This window comes from Sciurus carolinensis, chromosome 6, assembly GCF_902686445.1.
Source record: "Sciurus carolinensis chromosome 6, mSciCar1.2, whole genome shotgun sequence".
Classification (NCBI taxonomy): domain Eukaryota; kingdom Metazoa; phylum Chordata; class Mammalia; order Rodentia; family Sciuridae; genus Sciurus; species Sciurus carolinensis.
In genome coordinates, this window is record NC_062218.1 from 11,902,037 (window position 1) to 11,922,765 (window position 20,729).

The following is a 20,729-nucleotide window of genomic DNA, read 5'->3' on the forward strand; positions in this document are numbered from 1 at the left end:
TAGCTCAGTTGGTAGAGTGCTTGCCTAAAATGCACAAGGCCCTGGGTTCAATCCCCAGCACCACTAAAAAATAAAAATAAAATAACCAAGAAACTCACATCTAATAGGCAGGGAGTCTCAGTTATAAAATATCCATATGATCCAACCAGATACAATTTTAAGGTGATATGCTCAAAATATATAATTAAGAAACGTGGGAAATTAAAGAACAGAAAAATATCTCAGGCAAATACTAACAGAAAGTTGAAGTAGCAATATAAATAAAACACAAAATAGATTATAGGACAAAGAGCATCACAGGAGATAAAGATGACCATTACTGTTAACGGGAACAACTGACTAGCAGATACACCAAGTTCAAACCTATCGGCATCCAACCAACAAACCAAAATATGTAAAACAATCTGTGACTTAGTAGTCATGTGGCTCAAGCAGATCAGAAACTGTTTGTTATACAATGCATCTATCAGAATGGCCAAAGTCCAGAACACTGAAAACGCCAAATGCTGGTGAGAATTTGGAGTGTCAGGAAGCCTATCATGATTCATTGCTGGTGAAAATGCAAAATGGTGCAGATGCATTAAAGGATGGTTTGGAAGATTCTTATAAAACTAAAAATACTCTTATTGTATGACCCAACAATTATGCTCCTTGGTATTTACTGAGAGGAGTCAAAAACATATCCACACAGAAACATTCACACGTTTATTGCAGTTTTACTCACAGTTGCCAAAACTTGGAGGCAATCCACATCTTCCAACAAGTGAATAGTTAAATCAGGTGCAGTACATCACAACTGAGTAGGGGAATATTACTCAGCACTTACAAATAACTATCTAGCCATGAAAACACATGAAGGAAACATAAATGCATGTTACTAAGTGAAAGAAGAAACCCTCAAAAGGCCAACCTGCTTCCAACTAAACTCCAGAAACAGTAAAACCATGAAGACAGTAAAAAGGTCAATGTCTGCCAGAAGTTAGGACGTTAAAAAGACTGTGGTTGTCAGGGTAAGAAGGGATGATTAGGTGGAATGCAGAGAATTTTTAGGGCAGCGCCAATACTTTGCATTTTTCTATAATAGTGGATACATGTCCATATGTTTGTCCAAACCAACAGAATGTACATCACCTACAGTGAATCCAATGTGGATGATGGACTTTGGATGATAATGATGTGTCACACAGGGTCATTAATTGTAGGAAGTGTATCCATCTGTTGAGGAATGTCATGCATTGGGGCAGGGGTGGGATCAGGGATATATGGCAAACTTCTGGGTCTGCTTCTCAATTTTTCTAAGCACCTAAAATCACTCTTTTTAAAGTTCTTTTTAAAGATACTTAATATGAGTATAAAATATTTTAATAACACAATTAAAAGCTTGATATAATACAAATATAAAGAACCCAGATCCAAACAGGAACACTACCTATCTCAGTACACAGAGAACATTGCAAATCTTAACTATGAACCAACATCTCAGAGGACACCCCAGAAAACACCAAAAAACTAATGCAATATACTCCACATTCTAACATTCGACTTCAAAAATTTAAGTCAATAATAAAATGAGAGTCCAGCCAGGAGTGTGGCTCTGTGGTAGAGTTCTTGCCTAGCATGTGTGAGGCTCAGGGTTCTTTCCCAAGAACTTCAAAAAATGATCCTACAGTATGTACAATTAGAAAAATGAGAAATTACACTCCATTTATGTATGATCTATCAAAATGTATAAATGCATTCTACTGTCATGTACAACTAATTAGAACAAATAAAAAATCAATAATTTTTTAAATAAAATAAGAGTTAATAAACAATAATAAGAAAGCTAAATTACACTTTTAAGTAATTTATGAGTTTATTCGTATTCCATTTACTGGGAAATCAAACACCTTCTTAGCATCCAGCATAGACTTTTCTGAGGCGCTTCCTAACCTTAGCCAAGCAGAAGTATGAGACTATTTTCCCCCGGGGTTGCACATCCTGTCTTATTTGGTACAGCAACAATCAGATCCCTATGCATGTTTTGTAGGCCTGTCCTCCTTATGAGTTTCTGTAGGACTTGGTCTATGTTTTTAGCTTTGAATGCTCACTTTCTGACACAGTATCAGAATATTGTTATTTTATAACTAGTCATTTTAACCTTTATTTGAAACCCCCCCCCTTTGGAATGCAACATCCATTCCTCTATTCTAACTTAATATGTATTCACACTTCAATCATATCATTGCTTCCTGTCTGACTGTAAGTTTGGAAGGCAAATCTACCCACAGCATAGATGCCTAATACATCATTGCTATATAGTAAATGCTTATTTCTTTGCAATAAATCTTTTATTAACAAATAAATGATTTGTTAATGATTCCTGCCCTTCAGGTGCTTACCATTAGCTACATCCACACAGAAGCTACTGAAGTACCTCCCATGTGATCAGAAAGCTCAGAGGAAACACTTGAGGACAGGACAAGGGGATGCTGACCACGCAGCATGGAATCAGAATCTACACTAGACATCAGCTTTCAACAAAAAGAAATCAGGACCTCTGGTCCTTACGTCTGAATCAGTCCCCAAAACATATCATTGCTCAAATTATTTTAGGCACTCTATCTCCCCATCTAATGAAATATGTCATAGAGCTTAGTGATGGTCAGAATTTGAATTCTAGAGCCAGGTTTCCTGAGTTTGACCCCAACTCTGCGGCTTATTACCTTTGGGCAGGCCGCTTAACCTCACCACACCCCACTTCCCTCTTCTGCAAAATGACAGTAACACAGCAGCCACTCTCTAGGGTTATTGAGATTATCAATTTACAAACATGAAGTGCTCAGGACAGCTCCAGGCACACAGTCAGCTGGCTTTGTGACGATTCCTCCCACCTGGAACTTGTCCCTCCCAAGATGCCTCACAGTTCTTTTTCCCTTGACATGTACAAATACAGGGGGGAGTAAGAATTCCAGAAAGGAACTAATAGAGTGGTCATTTTCCTTTTATATTCAGAAAGACATCTGTAACCTTGCACCTCAATGAGATACAAAGAAGTCTTCATATTAATTATGGCAGTTATCTCAGCCTCCCTGATAACAAACATTACCAACAACCCCTGTGAGTCCTTCCCTTCTGTATTTACCACTGGATCCTGCAGTTGGCAGAATTCAGGCTATGCACTGTGCTGGAACTAGCCAATCCAGACCCTTCCCCAGTAATCTGGAGTTTATGACAACTCCTCCGAAGCTGATGATGGCCGCGCTGCTCACAAGGGCTGGAGGTCAGTGTAGCTGATCCATGGTGAACAGTCGGTGGGTGGGGAATGAGACCTCAAGACTAAGCAGGGTCCTGGCACCATCCTTTCTAAGGTTTCCAAAGCCAGCTGCAGCCCTGCCTTTGGGACATGACTGAGGTCTGCTTAGGCTTCCTCTGAGCACAATCATTGCTATAAAGTAACAAACAAATGGAAACAAATGTCTCCCTTCTAACAGCGTTTCAAAGGAAGATGAAAGTTAACTTTCTAAGAACTAGGCTGGAAGACAAGCAGAAGTCTGTGATTACAGATCATTATCCAAAGCCATATTTATGACCCTTTAATCTACAAAATAGAGCCCTCAATTATTTATCTGAAATCACCAAATGCAGTCCGAGGTTGCTATCGGTCACCTCTATGATGAAGACGCCTCTCCCTTCTGAATGGCTAATGACTAGCAGCTTTACAGAGAGAGGGAAAAACAAACATGCCACCATCACCAGGAATTTATTATACAACCTACATGAAGGTCATTAGTCTGCCTGCAAAACTCTTCATAATCCTGTGCAAAATCCATTTTCCGCTGGTCTAAGAAATCATATTCCTTTTTCTTTATGGTTGCAACAATGTCCTGGAATATTATGAAAGAAATAAGACAACATTTTAATATTCTTGCATTATTTAACTAACTATGACCCTTAAATGCAGAATCTATATGATCATTCCTGGGGGAAGAGGGAACTTTAAAAGAAGACTATTTCTGTAATTACCCACTTTGTTTAGTGCTTATTATTTTATAGGCAGTATAATTTTCCAAAGAAATCATTTGAAAAGCATTTTCATGAGGTTTTACACATTTTTGAAGAAAAAAATATAAATTAAAAAACATTTGAAAATTGGGAGAGGTATTTTCTCTAAAAGTTACTTGTTAATCACATCTGAAATAACAACAAAAAAAAGTTCAGAATAGAATTGACTAAAATATGGTTTGTTGAAAAACTTAAATCATCTCAGAATATAAATAAGGTTTTAACACAACACAAACAATATATGAATAAATTGGGTTCTAATGTCGACTGAGGAGATAACTACTTTCCAGGCTTCAAGTGTCTTAAATAAAAACTCAAACCACAACCTACCACTTAAAAACTCTCTAGAATTAATTGCTTCCTGCTGCCCTGCAAGGCTACAGTCTGTGACTGTGAAAGTACAAATTAAGCAATTCATCTCCTTGAAAATACTATCATCAGAGGTTTTGTTTGCTCTGAATAATGAGCTATAATGCTCTGTGATCACTCTTAACCAGGTACTAAGCCATTCTCAAACCCAGGTGCCCACACTATTGACAGAGGCATATAATTTTTATGAAGAATATAGGGCCTCCTTGCACAATCTCATCTTCAAAGTCATTTCCATTTACCCATCAATTCAAATCTCCCAATAGACAAAGGTGTATAAACCGCATAACTTCTTGAATTAAGTTTACAAGTTAAAACAACCTACTTTTTCATGCTGTGTAACTCCAAAATCAGCTACTTTTAGAAATTATGTGTCAGGAAAAAAGTATGAAAAAGCTGCATTACAACATCTTAGAGTAGTGATTTTAAAGATTTGGGGACCAGAGGAAATTCTGCTCTCTATGATTAGATCTAATAATTGCTTAAGAATATTAAGTTAAATAAGTGAAATTATTAATGTGACTTTTAAATTAATCAAAATCAATCTATTTAATAATTTGCTTGACAGGTTTTATTGCACACTCAGTATGTGCCAGTAAACTCTGAAGATACAGGAATGGAAGGAGCAGATAAATGTCCCTACCCTCATGTAGTCACACACTCGGTGGAGACAGGGAGTTGGAATATATAGAGATCACAAATAAGCAAAGGCGATCAGTTTTGACCATGTAAAAATGGGTAATGTAACATAAAGTAATTGAAATGAAACAGAGGTTAAGCTAAACTTCATTGAAAGGGTCATTTAAGTCAAGACCCAGAGGTCAAAGAGGAAACAGACATGAGATGATCCAGAGGCATAAATTTCCAGAAAAAATAATTAAAAGGTTCTGCAAACCCCGCAGGGACTGACCTTGGCAACCCCGTGTCTGAAATGATGCAAGGAGAAGAGAAGCTAGGGAAGAGGGCAGAGGGGTGGGCAGGGTCTCACCAGCCACGCAAAGAGCGTGAGATTCCCCTAATGCTGTTTTGGCTTCTGACATTGGTTCTGATTCATGAAACTCTCACTTTACGCTTTCATGAACCCTCTACATTTTATCTCACGACCGTCTGGTTTAGCCATTTTAATCAGTATTTCACTTTCAATTTTCAAAGCACTTGTGAAGTATTTTTATCAGGTTAAAAGAAGCTTCTTATCTGCCTTTAGATGTACAGTTCAACTTCTTGTTCAAAAATAAAGCTTTTAAATATATTCCAAAGTTATTTTTTCACCAAAATAGAAAATAATTTATAAGATTCCAAACTGAAAATATAAATGAGCCTATTTTCTTTGCCTTGAAAAATCATCACTTTCAAAGCAAAGCGTATATCCACCTTGCAGGTGGCACAAAGCACAATTTAAATGTTCCCGGCTCTATAAAAGTCTTTTCTCTTTCTCTTACAAAACCTGATGTACACAGGAAATGAAAAAGATTCTTTATATTATCCTAAACTGTTAGAGTACAAAAATTATGTGTGGCAGTAAATTTTATGATCCTTTTCAAATTCAAATAGGAAAAATAATAATTTAAGTTCTAGTGTCACCATCCCCAAACAAGGAAAAATTGACTAGACCACATTAAGAACTCAAAACACATTCTGTTTGTAAACCGTCTTTTAAGAATCTTCAAAACACTATCCGGTCACTGGGCCCACTTTCAAAACTGAGATTCAGCATACAAATACCCTCACAGGATGAAGAAGAGAAAGTTGAAAATAATTAGGAATATTAGCGCTACAATGAAATCTGACCTTTATATTTTTAAAATGGATTCAAATAGAATGCTTAAATGCACAGACAATTGGATGTCACTCAGAACTTGATGTCAACTGGTGCCTGACACATAGTATACTCTTTATTATTTATTAAATGTTTCTTGCCTCAGTAAATGATATAATATATTTAAACAGTTTTATTGTACTACTAATAAAAAAGCTTTTCCCTAATGGTGATTAATTTTATATCATCCAAAATTCATTCATATAACATACCTGAAAAGAGCATATTAACACCATATGCAATACTCATAATTTCTTCATTATTAAAGGGTTATGAGATTATGTTTTATATTATAGACTGATGATTTGAATCATTTCAAATACCATTATTTGCATGAAATATTAAAGTTTAGTTACACATCTAGCAATTAGAGAAATGCAAATCAAAACTACTCTAAGATGGCATCTCACTCCAATCAGAACAGCAAATATCAAGAACACAAGCAACAATAAATGTTGGCGAGGATGTGGGGAAAAGGTACACTCATACATTGCTGATGGGACTGCAAATTGGTGCAACCATTATGGAAAAGCAGTATGGAGATTCCTCAGAATCTTGGAATGGAACCACCATTTGACCCAGTTATCCCACTCCTCAGTTTATACCCAAAGGACTTAAAATCAGCATACTACAGTAATGCAGCCACATCAATGTTTATAGCAGCTCAATTCACCATAGCTAAAATATGGAACCAACCTAGATGCACTTCAATAGATGAATGGATAAAGAAAATATATGGAATATTACTCAGTTTTAAAGAGGAATGAAATTCTAGCATTTGCTGGTAAATGGATGGAATTAGAGAATATCATGCTAAGTAAAATTAGACAAATCAAAAAAAAAAAAAAAAAAGACCAAATGTTTTCTCTGATATGTGGATGCTAGTTCACAATAGGGGGTGGGGAGATAGGGAAGAATAGAATTACTTTATATAAAGTAGAGGGGAGTGAAGGAAGGGAAAGGGGTGTGGGGGAAGGAAGGATTGTAGAGTGAAACAGACATTATTACCTCATGTACATATATGACTGCATGACTGATGTGATCCTACAATATGTATAATCAGAAAAATGAGAGATTACACTCCATTTATGTACAATCTATAAAATGTATAAATGCATTCTACTGTCATGTGCAACAAATTAGAACAATTAAAATAATTTTTAAAATAAAGTTTAGTTACAGACAATGGCAGTAAAATATAGTTTTAAAGTATAATACCTGGTATTTAGTGACCATGTCTTCCAGCCCTTCAATTTTAGAGTCTTGCAGGACTGCATATGTTTTAAAGGTTGTAAAGATGTCCATTATCTTGTCAAGGCGTCGATGGAAAGTTTCAAATTTTCCAAAAATATACATCTCACTAAATTCAAATTGTTTTTCACTTGGTTTTTCTTTAAGCTTTTGCTTTGTCTTGTGAAAACAGTGCTGATATTCCTTAAAATCAAAAGTCTAGTATAAGCAAGGGAACATGGCGGGGTGGGCTGGGGTGTAGCTCAGTGGTGGAGCACCTATCCAACATGCACAAGGCCCTGGGTTCCTTACCCAGCATGAAAGAAAGAAAAAGAAAGGAAGGAAGGAAGAAAGGGAGGGAGGAAGGGAGGGATGGAGGGAGGGAGGAAGGGAGGGAGGGAAGGAGGAAGGGAGGGAGGAAGGGAGGGAAAGAAAACATAGGATATTAATTTTATTTTCTTAAGTGCAAGTGACAGTAAATTTAGGAAGAAAATGTCCACCTTTTCACAGTTTCATGCCTTTGTGCTTATTTATCTGTCATCCCGGAATATCATCTTTTTCCATCTTCCAATCCAGCAAACTCATAATTATTCATGGTGGAACTCATGGTGTGCCTTCCCACCCTGGTCCCACCATTTTGGTAAACAGCATTAACGACTGATGCTTAAGGAAAACCAGATCATCTTATCCATCCTGTATCTCCAGAACCTAGTGTGGTATCAGGACATAGTAGGACCCCAATACGGGCAGGATGAAAAAGTTTTCTGGGAAGATTTATTAACACTCAATTTTTTTAACAGTAAAAAATTACTGTTCTTTTAAGCAACCAATAATATAAATGCTAAACAATTGAAGATGATCTCAGAAAAAATTAACAAAGTTAATAAAGTGCATCTAAAGATATTACCAAGCTAGCCATTACCTGCTTCAGTTTAATTGCAGATGATATTTTTTTCCATAACAACATCCTGCGGCTGGTTCCAGATGGAAGTGGTACCATTGTTGGTAATATAGGCTTTACATGCGGATATCATCTGATTTGTCACCTGGAATTTTCCAATAAAATAGCTGTGGATTACAATCTAAGGAAAGGGTCCTCAACTCTTCTACCTCTCAGAACTCACAATCTGTGAACGTCATCATTAGATTTCTTTTCTCCCGTCACAATTATGATAATCTCTGGCCATTTAATGCTGTCAAAATCATCTGTGAAATCACAGAGTTGGAAGCACTGTGGAAAATCAACAATCACAGCATCTGGTTCATGCAGGATGAAGGTCTTAAACAACCAAAGGATTCACCCCCCTCTCTAACAGCTGACAAGTCTCCCTGATCCCCTGAGGTGGCCTGCTCTAGCATCCACCTCATGGTTTACAAGCACCTGGATATTTCATGCCATCATGACCTGCAGTGAACTGTCAAAAGGAGATCACAGAAAGACCAATCAAGCTAGCCTATGAAGCACTAACATTTTATTCATCCCTCCAACCTTAAAAAAAAAAAAAAAAGCCTTTGGAAGTTTCTTGATATTTTTCTAAATAAAATAAAAGCAAAATGAATGACTGTCATGTATGCACAGAATAATATGATACCCAGGGTTTACAGGGTAGGAGTGAAATTGTAGGCAAAACAATTCAGTCACACACTGATAACTACTGAATTGGGGTTCAGTATACAAGTCTCTACCCTTTTGTACTCCTTCAAAACTTCCCTAACAAAAGATTTTTGATAATGGGACAAACAGTAGTTTTGCAATTTTATCTTAAATCAAGTCTTGCAAATAATATGCCTGAAATCTAGATTAATAATTCGATCAGACTTCTGAGTCTCATTTACCTAGAGAATATCACCAGTGACCCCAACACACAGTTTTAAAGTATGAAGAAACTGGGGAGGATCCCCACCCTCCACCTGAACTACCCACACCAGAGCAGAGGGAAATCCCTCCCGAAGCTCTGAAGGCTGACTGTTCCGTTCCCAGGAAGAATTATACCTCGTGCGGCTAGGGGATTTGGAACACAGCCTTGAGGAGCCAAAAATCCTTCTATTTTAATGCAACATTTGAAATATTTGCCTTGATATTGAAATAGGCATTTACTTCTTAGAGACTTCCAAGGAGGGAAATAGCAACAGTGCTTACCACAAACACTTATGAGCTAGGACATAAGGTTTAAACATCATTATGTTTTTTGGGCAGAATTGTTATAATTGCTTTATAGATTAGCGGAACATTGCAAGTGGCTTTTATTACCATGATTACTGTTCTAATAACACCAAGTGAGCAACTGGCATCAAATGAATGTGGGACTGTAGTATAAAGAATAGGAAACGGGAGACAGCCGATTAACTGTAGCTTTTCTTAGTTAAAATTTGCCCAGTAGGAATAAAAGATGGGCTAGGTGACATAGGGAAAGAAATTTTAAAAAGATTTTTTTTTGTTTTTATTATATAAATAACAAACTATCACAATAATTATTTTGGAAAATTATTCTTTATTTGCTATGATTTACCTCTCACAAATTTAATTCAATCTCTATTGATAGACTAAGCCTTTTTAAAATTGTAAGATAGACAGACATCAGATTGAACTAATTTGGTGATTTTTAATATTCAAAAATGACCATTGGCAAAGAAAAATGTGATCAGGCACTCTGTACTATGCACTTACCTTTATGAACAGAGATGTGATCTTCTCAGAGGTGTTATAGTAATGAGAGATAGTGTAGATCATTTTAATTGCATTTATAAGTGTAGGAATAGCATCAATCATAGATATCTGGAAGACAGCACAAAACTCTTCAGTGAAACAATGTCAAATCCATCTAAATCCTAATAGTTTAATCATTCCTTCTTCATTTGAATAAAAATTGAGATTTTCATTTAAATTTTTAAATACTACCTCATTATGTATGACTATAGTATATTTAACAATAATTTTTTTTTATTATTCTAGTCCTTTATAGTATGCCAAGCTTTATTTCAAAGCAAGAAACATTAACAAGGTTATATTACCAGTTGATTTTATGATAAATAAAAGTAGGTCCTTCCTAAAGCAAAAGATGTTTTTTTAAATTTCAGCCAGTGACTTTCCCCATAGTTCTTCAGGGTATAGTCCAGAAGTCAACTGAACTAGTTAACAGAAAATAAATACCAGGGAATGAGATTGAACAAATTATGTTATGTGTATATACAAATATGGCATGATTCCTACCAGCATGGATGATTATAATGCACCAATAAAAAACAAATTTTAAAAAACAAAATAGAATGTGCAGTAAAAATGTTTCCAGATGTAACATTTCACATGTATCTTCCTTAGTAGGCATGGGAGGTAGGTAGGTCGACAGATACAGAAGGTAGATGAGATGGACATAGAAATGATAAAGACAGGGGGTGACGCAGCATTTTCTTGAGAACAAAAAGAAGTTTCTAAGACTTTTCCAACAGATTACAGTATCTAAAGCCAACACACAGCACTCTACTCGGCTAGTGCAGAAGGTCACCAGTGGACTACAGGAGTAGAAATCCGTAACTCACAGGATCACTGCTGTACAAAGGGTCACAGCATTTCTCAAGTGTGTACAAATATTTGACATTGTCCTTTGCTTCATTAGCTGCATCAGTGATTCGAACATCCGTCTCCCGCCAAGTCTAAGCACAATACAGGAAAGCAATTTTAATGCAATTACTAGCAGGAACTTCCAATATAAGAGCTACATGAACGTCACCACAAATCCCTTGGGTCAGACTTGCCATTTGTTCTGTGCAAACTGCATAAAACTGAATCCCAGAGGTGAGGGACATTGCTATGCTGAAGAGCAACTTAAAATTTCTGACTAAATGTCAAAGGCTTCTCTTCCAGGCCCTGTCTTATAAAATCTATTCTCTAGCTAACATAGAGACCCAGGAGGGCAGGCTCTCCCTTTAACCCACACCCCTCCACTGGCCACTGACTCACTTGATACCTCACTCCATGCTTTCTATCTTCTATTCTAACCTGAGCCCCCTTTCCCTATATCCCTATGCCATCAATTAATGTAGCAATTATTTATTAGCTGACAACCATACACCAGGACTATGCTATCAGCTATGAACTTCAAAAAGAAAAGACAGCTAAAAGAGGTAGGAGGAAATGGTTTGGCATGAGTCAATATATTTGTTGACTTCACAAAAGTCCTACTGATAGTATTTCTGAACTGTATTGCAAGGTTCACCTCTCATATGTCTTTAAGTAATGATACAAGATAAATATAAAACACATTTATTGAAAGAAATGATTACTTAAGTTATTTGCATGGATTGAAACATCTATGCAACCAGCAACTCATACTGGTTATGGCACCAAGGCCCAGTGAGTTAGGAAGCTCTACCATTTTCCCCAGTAATCACCAACTCCTTACATTCATGCTGTGTCATCTCTCCCCCTTGATCAAGGACTAAATCTAGTGATGGGCTTCTGATAAATAAAAAACAACAAAAGCAATGGAAGTCAGTCCCAAGGTTAGTTTACAGAGTCTGTGGTTTCTGTTGGGTCTCACTAGCTCCCTGTTGGCACAACCAGAAGCCACGTGGTCAGCTGCCCTATGAGGCGGGTTTACAGGAGGTCCAGGTGGTGAAGAACTGAAGGAAGCCTGTGGCCAACAGCCAGCAAGATGCTGAATCCTCCGCCACCACAGGAGCTACCTGGGCAGCAGATCCTCCTGCCCACAAGCCCTCAGGTGAAGCAACACCAAAGCTGCACCCACGTGAGAGATCCTGAGGCAGAGGCACCCCTAAGCTGCACCCAGACCCCTGACCCAAGACGGTGAGACAAAAACATTTGTTGTTTTCAGTTGCTAAATTTGGGGCTAATATGTTTTGCATTATAAAACTAATATATCAGGACTAAAGACTAAAGATCGATAAGGTAAGGTTTCATTATTACTACCTCTGTAAAGTCTGAATTCATTTTATTTGTGTGTGTGTAATCACATTATTGCTCTATCTTAATTATATGCAATGCCCTCTAATGATACATACAAGTACCCCAACAAATCTCTTTTAATTCAACAGTTATTTTCACAGCATCCAAAATTCTATAAAAGCAGTATGATCCAACCTTAAAAGTTTTTCATAAATGTATAATAACGCTTTTCTCTTTCTAATGATTTTGAAATTATGCATAGCAGGTTCTCAATCTCATTTTATAAGGAACAAAGGAATGGCTGCCCACCTTCAGAAGCTTCGACTTGGCAGCAGCGAGCACAGCCAGTACGGCCCTCACATCCGGGCTTTTCAATTGATCCAAAAGGTAGTTAAATTTAGAGAGTCTCCTTTTCCAGTGCTCCAACTCTGCTCGGGGCCCTACGTCATCTGCTTCCTTGCGCAGCTGATTGTTTTCAGCGAGGACCTATAAATGCACAAGAAAACCGTGACCCACTGAGTAGGGCTGGAGGGACGGACAGGATACATAAGCTAAAGGATGTGGAAATAAAGAAATGACACTATCTGAATCATGACCTATTTTCATGCATTTACAGGCTTCTGTTGACGGCCTCTTACTAATTTAACATGTATCATTATTAGAACTGCAACAAAGCCAGGCCTGGTGGTACAGCCTGTAATCCCAGAGACTCAGGAGGCTGAGGCAGGAGGATCACAAGTTCAAGGTCAGCCTCAGAAACTAAGTAAAGTCCTAAGCAAATTAATGAGACACTGACTCAAAATAAAAAATAAAAATGACTAGGGGTATGGCTCAGTGGTATAGCGCCCCTGGGTTCAATCCCTGGTGCAAAAAAAAAAAAAAAAAAAAATTGCAACAAAAATTAAACTGACTTGTTCTAACTGAAAACTACTTGTTTAATGATCTTGAATGAGCTTCTAAGTGGCCCTGGATTCAGAAAATTTCCCTGCCTGCTCATCTACTATATAATCTTGAAGTAATAAAACCTTGGGAAACCCGCCTTGAGCAGGTAAATTTTAATTATGTATGTAATGTCCACCTTCATTTAGGACTTTTCCCAAAATATTTTTTCAAGGTCAAGTCTAAAGCTCCCATCTAAAGGACACAATGATTAGAAAACTGTCCTTGCTTCTACATAGATTCTCTCCAAATAAATTGGTGAAGTGCTGCCTTCTTGTTACTTAAGTACAGAGACCTGAGCTTTGCCGCTCAGGAGTCTCACTTTTCTTAACAGGTGACCATAAAGGAGAGAAACACTGGCCCTCTCACCTCTTTAAGGACAGTGTACGATACAGTCACAAAGGGGAACACCAAGATAGACCCTCTTCCACTGGCTATTCAATAGTGTGATATCTGAATCTGGGAATTACCTGCTCCATCTGCTTGATCCATACTTTCACACAACCTTCTATTTTTTCCAAAGTCTCAGGGTTACTAGCTACAGTCAAGAAGTCCATAGGCTCCTTCAGGGATTTCAGTTCAAATACATCACACTTTTGAAGACTCACCTATTAAAATGAAGATTAAATAACAAGATGATGCCTTTAAATACACACACACACACACACACACACACACACACATGCACACACACCATCTTGTTAGTCATCCCCTAAGCCTAAATCTCAAGGGAATCCTGTTCTGTTCACTCTCCTGCTCCCTCAAGATAAGATTCCTGAAAGCACAGTGTCTGTATATAATGCCCATCTTCCCTACCAATTGAGGACTAGGAAAGATGATCGAGCACGAGGTCAAATGTTGGCTCTGAAAGTTAAAAGAGGAGCCCAGAGAGAAAGAGAGGGACGGAGGAGAGAGGAAGGTCAAACCAAGAAATTAATAAGGAACTTGAAAAGTATCACCCAGTTATAAAACCAAAGGGAAAGAGTCAGACAGCTTGAAGGAAATGAACGCAGGAGGTGGAGGATGGGAGTCCCTAATCTATCACTTACTCCTTTTTGTAACTAATGAGAGAAAGGATTCCCATGCCCTTGCAGGTAGCAAGTTCAATGGCAAACTCGGACTCAATTCAGAGGGCTGGAGGGTAGATTTTGGACTCACAGAGAAGTATTTTTAAACACACCAAATCACCAAATGGACCTGTTTGAAAGGACATTTTTCTTCCGGCAAACATGTACCTGACAACTTGAGCAAATCCCTGAATTCAACTCTCAGGCCCAATCCAGCTTTACCGACAACAGGTTCTGAACATGTAGGAAGGGCTGTGACTGTTTGTCATCCTCAAACTCCGTGAGGCTCAGGCCCACCCCTGGAATGCCAGACTGCCCTAGGAAGGATGGAGGCAAAGGTACCTGCAGGGGAGGCAGCGTTGCAGCCACAAGGGAATACCGCCACTGCCCACCCTCCTCAGGGCTTCTGTCTCCTTTGCTAGGCTTTGTAGTAAGCCCTGGGTCCTGATTTCTGGTGGCCTCCAGCCCCTCCTCTCAAGTCCCCCTGTGCAAATGCGGTGCTCAAGCCAGCCTTCCATGCAAACCCAGGCTCCTCATCTGCCCTGTCCACATGGGTAGACTCAGAGGAGTGGCTCTGTCACCCCAAAATGGCCTCCTCCCTGGGGGTTCGCCACACTGATACACTTCGACAGAGCTCTAGCAATCTCACCCGCCTGCATGCCACTCCAGTGCACCTTTGCTGGCTCTGCCCAGCCTGGGAGGCCTGCCAGCACTTCTCCTTGGTCCCAAACACCTTCAGCAGCCAACCCAAAGCCCAGCCACCTCTCCTTCTCAGAGAGAACACTTCATCCCACGTGGGAACCCATCCCACTTTTCAATGCCTTTATTATAATATGAAGTGAAACCATGTAAAAGCACTGCTTTTTGGGGTGCAATGCCAACACTTTCATTTGGTCCAACCTGCACTTGAGTCTGACCTATCACCTAGTTCATTGCAAATACAATTCAGATGTTAGCTGAGTCACCCAGCCCCTGTCTGGATAAAATCTGCTCAACTCCCCAATCCCGCATCCCTCAGTAAGCACTCTCCTCCCAATATTCCCACAGGATGGGTGTTCCCTGGAGAGGAAAGAGTGCCACCGTGTTGCCACTGTTACCATAGCAGCATGTCTCCTCCCGAGGGTACCTGGTTTGGGCTCTGTTGTCTTCTAGTTATTCCCTCATCTCTCCTCTCTCCCCCACTGACACCTCAATCAGACACACAAAAGGGCACATCTGCTAACTTCTGCCCCCAAATCATCACTAACAGATAAATGCTAAGCCTTGCATTTTCTACACTTGTCCTTAGAGACCCATTTAGTCACTGGCTAAACTGTAGGACCCAACTCACTCTCTCCAGACATATCAATTCCTCTTTCCTTCTTCAACCACTATCCCTACCTGCCACCACCCACAGTACACACGCGTCTGGCTCCAGATGCCTTTCATTCCAGGGCATGCATCGGTGCTACAAGTATTTCATGCTTTTGTCTTCACTGTCAAACATCTAAAATGACTGAGTAAAAACCTACATCGCTACCAACATTTTCATGGAACACCCAAATGCCTTAATCATTGCACACGTCAGTATTTACATCTACTCACCACCGCATATTGAGGGGACAATAAAATCGCCTACGAATTTTGCAAGCCTTTCAAGGTGGTGAAATGCAGATCATGGAAGCGAAGCCTCACCCATGTACAGATTGTGTAGTTGGCCATCTGATCATTTCTAAAAGGACAACTTCTAGTTCTCACCTTCTCCTTCAAACTCTCCTGTGCACCAGACAGGACATTGACAAAGCCTTCCAGAGAGTTCAAGAACTCCTGGCGAAGGCTGGCTGCGTCCTGAAGACCCTCGAGCTCACCCCAGCCATGGCTGGAAGCCCTGAGGGCAGGAATGAAGATGTCCGAGAGCAAACGCCTCACGCTGTTTAAGAGCCCCCCGTCTGCGGTGTCCAGCATGTTAAAGCTCACCTCCTAGAAAGCGGTTAGGAGAAGCTTTATTGTAAAAATTGTCCTCAACTGCAACATAGCCACCAGGTCACTTCTAAATGTTGCTAATTAATCAAATTCTAGTGAATTTACCTGATGAGTACCCCAGTTAATAAAGAAGTTATAAACTTGGTACCCCAGTTAATAAAGAAGTTATCTCCTACTATCAATTGCAATTATCACAATAAAAGCATGAAGTAGATAGAGCACCAGATGTTTGGCAATTTTTTTGCTCCAAGAAGATAATGTACCCATTAAGTGACAAGGGGACACTGAATGTACTTTGTTTCACACAAAACATAAATATTGCCACATATCCACTTTTAGAAATCTATTTTAAATGTCTAATTTTTCATTAAGTAAATTATATATGAGAAATACTTTTTAATACCTCACTGTACACACAGATATAATGTTATATCAATTTTTCTTAACAAAAGCCCGCTTGGTCAAAACATTTAAAGGAATGTCTTCTTGATTGCTTGCTTTTAAAGGATTAAAAAATGCTTCCTTGAAATTAGTGTAGATACTGCAGTGAACACAATGCTTTTCCCCACAAGGAGGGACACTCTGTCTCTGTGCAGCTGAGGGGGTTTTTGGTGATTGGGGTCAACGCTTGCCCCTCACCCGGTGGATGTTCTCAGGAGTGATGGCTTTGGACGGGTCTAGCCTGATGAAGAACACACACACTCCGGTAAGAGCCACGTCTTTTCCCTCAGTCACGAACACCTTAGGTTTCTTAATCTTTCCAGAAACAAGATTCACTTCTCCTGGAGAGCCAAGGAGTCCTGCAAATGCAAAGAGCTTTAATTTCACAAACGCTGTTTACCGTCCACATAGATACTCTGACGGATGAAGGTTCCTTGTTAACACATGGCCCTTGCTGGCTTGACCAGGTGCTCTAAGATTTGGCCAATACCTGGCCTGAGTTGTGAAAGGATCTGTAAAGATCCTATATCCAGGTCCGAGATTCATTTCGAAATCATTGCTCGGGGGCTGTGAGAAAGGGCGAGGGAACAGAGAGCATCTACTGGCATGTCCCAGGACCTCCACAGTTTCCTGTCTACACTGAAAACTCTCAACCTGTGGGCAATGATGATCCTGCCCAAACTGCACAGGTGGTAGAGCCAAAATCAAAAATCAGCTCTGAGTGCAGAACTCAGGAGTCACCTCTTCCACGCTGCCCTTCCACAGCCGTAGTAGGAACAACTAGCTGGCCCCTATGTATTTCCAGGGTCAGGAACACACAGAGGCAGGGCCACATGGTGTGTGACTCCAGACTCAGTCTCCTGGGACTTCCATCTTAGGCTGTGCTTCCTAGACATGTGATCTTGGACAAGTTACTTAATCTTTCTTTGCCTCTGTTTTCTCATCTGAAAAATGGGAACAATAATTCTAGAATGAAGTATCTGGAATTATGAGAATTACATGAGTTAATCCATGTAAACACTATTTAAGAAAGCACAGGAACATACTATTTTAATAAGCATTACTACTGTTAGGATTTGAAATTTATTCTTGGTTGTCCAAGCTCGTAGATCATACAGTATATCATTTAAGTACACAGAATGTGCTGTGAGCTGCTCTATTGTGTTCTTACCTGCTCAAGAAAGGTTTAGATCTCCAGATGTCCTGAGGGCTCAACCAAGATTACTGAGGTGGGAGGACAGTGCTGAAGGAGGAGTTGGGAGAGGGGTGAAATGGAGGTTGAATCCTGAACTCTGGGATTAGACCCTTTTGGAGTAATCCTATCTCATTCAAAATGATGTCCCACTTGTAATGAATACCACATGAACCTCACAAGTAGTAAGATGCTAAACAAAAAGTTTCTACCAAGGCACCAAGATAAGAGAGATAACAGAAAGAGTCAAGGCAAAAAAAAAAAAAAAAAAAAAAAAAAATCTGCATAAATTTCAAAGTATTGTTCAAATACTGATTAGACTTCTTCCCCCAAGCCCCACCCCCTGCCAGAATCCAAACTGGTCACGAGGGGATAGACTGAAGGATTCCATGAGGACCGCTGTGCTGTGCAAAGGGCAGAGGTCTGGACTGTTTCTGCTGCTTTTCCTCAGGTCAAGAAAAAGGTGCTACCTGCCCCCGTTGCCCCAAAATTGAGGGGTTTCCTAGAATGCTGAACTCCCCATGCTGAAACCTGGAACGTGAGGGCGGACAGATGCCCCCCTTGAAACAAGATCTTCAACTCAGCCACCTGACCAGCCTGGTTCGTGTCTGCTGGAGTTAGAGATGAAACGGAACTGGCTATGACGCCTGCCCAAGAAGTGTAAATACGGCCCAGAAAAATAAATAGGGGGCTGAACTGAGAACCAACAATATGTCCACAGGTGGCAGGAACAACGGCATTGAGTGTGTCTGTGGAACCATGTGGGGGCCCCACCGAAAGAGAATCCACCTGGGACCATCTCAAATCATGCTTAAGAAGGTGCTGGAAGGATGGCTGGAGGCAGCAAGCTGGGGTCATATGTGCTACCACAATACAGAGGCAGACAGCAGGAGCCATGCAGAGGACTACGCGCCCCCAAGGGACATGCAGCCCGCACTCCCAGGGGAGACCCCACCATGGGGCCACAAGAGCCTAGAGAGTGCAGGTCAGCCACTTAGACAGTGCGAGTCCAGCAAAACCCTCCCTCTCATCTCTGCCCTGCCTCAGCCTGACACAATCCACACAGTGGCTGACCCAACGTGGCAAGGGGTAGAAGAAGGAACCCAGGAAGCAGAGGAGGACCACACGATTCTCTCCCACTGTGAACATCACCTTCAGAGGTCCTGATGGGGCTGGCAGGGCAGGGGATGTGCAAGGGCAAGGAAGGGAGATGATGTAAGTTCTGATCAACTAGTTCTAATCAGCTGGATGCTTCTCCTTTTCAACTTAGAGTTTGCAATTTGAAATGTCCAGTAGGCGATATTCCGATCTAAAAATGTCTGGCAAAGTCATGAGGTTGCCGGAAACTTAACCCAAAGTCAGAAGAAACCACTGGAAAGCTTTAAGGGAAATTGGAAAGCAAAATAGCTTGCATTTATGGTCACATGCTATGAACCCTTCTCATTTCATGTATAATTTACCAGAGGACCAGCTTCACCCTGTGCACGGTTCATGGGTGAACTTAATCCATTTGAACTCACACTTTGCAATCTGAAGTAGAAATCAAAACTTCTATCTTTTGATTTTTCACTCAAAATGTAACTAACCTTCTGAGCACAAAATATCAAATTGATAACTGGAGGAATGCCAACCACTTAGAATTTGCATGCATAATTGCATTAGTTGTTAAACAAGGAAGCATATTCACACTATATGTCAAGAATAATAATTATTTTCCCTTTTTTTGAAAGTGGTATAAAATGATGCATATAATATTTTAACATAATCATAATTTACTTATTTATGTCCTTACTTTGGCCTTAAAATTGTATTAAAAGTATAATGGGGCACTACCACTTGCATCCACACAAGAATTTGCTTATTTTCTTAAAAAGTGAAAATACTTAAATTTGTCATTCAGTATTGCACATTTAAATCAGAATCAGCAGAAAATAAACGTGATGTGATATTTAGCTAAAAAGTTCATGTTATACTTATTGGCAATAATTTCTATGTTAAGAAGAGAACAGATGCCAATTAGACGTTCTAGAACATAATTACATAGAATGAACTGACATATAAGAACAGAAGTCTCAAAACAAAATCGACTTTATTATTCCCCTATTGCCAGCAGTAGAGAAGGAAGAGAAAGCACCCCAAGCACCCGGGCTAAACACCGGCTTTCTCCATCCCCTGCCCTGGAGTGCAAACAGCCTTCCGCAGAGACTCACCCCAAGGCATGCTGTGGATCCCACACCACCCCCACCCCAGGGAGCAGGGCTAGTTCTCCCAGAGGCTTTTGTCTTCCTGCCTCCTACGGATACATCCAATGACATTTCTGGGTTATGTCACAGCAAATTTTAATACCTGTTTTCTGCTACTTCCACATCCTGATAGTAAAACATGAGGTGACGGAGACCTCCCACAGCAAAAAGTTGATCAACTCTTTCAATCTGGGGAAAAAAAAAGGCAAGGTGACCACTTCGTTCTATAAGAAGCTGTATTTAAATTGGAGTTAATAGCATTAAAGAGTAAAATTTGTATCACCTTTCTCATTCAAATAGAACTGTATCCAGGACAGCCCAGGTAGAAGGGGGTACTCCTTCCAACATAAAAACCACAAAACAATAAGCCCCTCATCATAGTAAAGAGTCACTCCAAGCAACTTAATTAGTCACAGAAATATTTACTGTGCATGCACATCTGACCAGGACCGTCCCTCCCTTTGCGTTCATCTCCTAAGGTGTTGAGCTGTTAAAGGCGGATATGGATATGGATGAGTATTCC

General features: G+C 39.8%; 1 protein-coding gene across 1 annotated transcript in view; it reads right to left on the reverse strand.

Moving 5' to 3' along the window:
• The window catches only part of Dnah5 (dynein axonemal heavy chain 5), a 236,976-nt gene that overhangs the window by 190,177 nt on the left and 26,070 nt on the right, over nt 1-20,729 (reverse strand). Inside the window, 11 exon segments of the mRNA XM_047556057.1 lie at nt 3,759-3,866; nt 7,448-7,663; nt 8,382-8,411; nt 8,413-8,505; nt 10,128-10,235; nt 10,997-11,110; nt 12,672-12,848; nt 13,772-13,909; nt 16,106-16,327; nt 16,970-17,133; nt 20,314-20,395. Coding sequence (XP_047412013.1) covers nt 3,759-3,866; nt 7,448-7,663; nt 8,382-8,411; nt 8,413-8,505; nt 10,128-10,235; nt 10,997-11,110; nt 12,672-12,848; nt 13,772-13,909; nt 16,106-16,327; nt 16,970-17,133; nt 20,314-20,347 — 1,404 coding nt within the window. The 5' untranslated portion in view covers nt 20,348-20,395.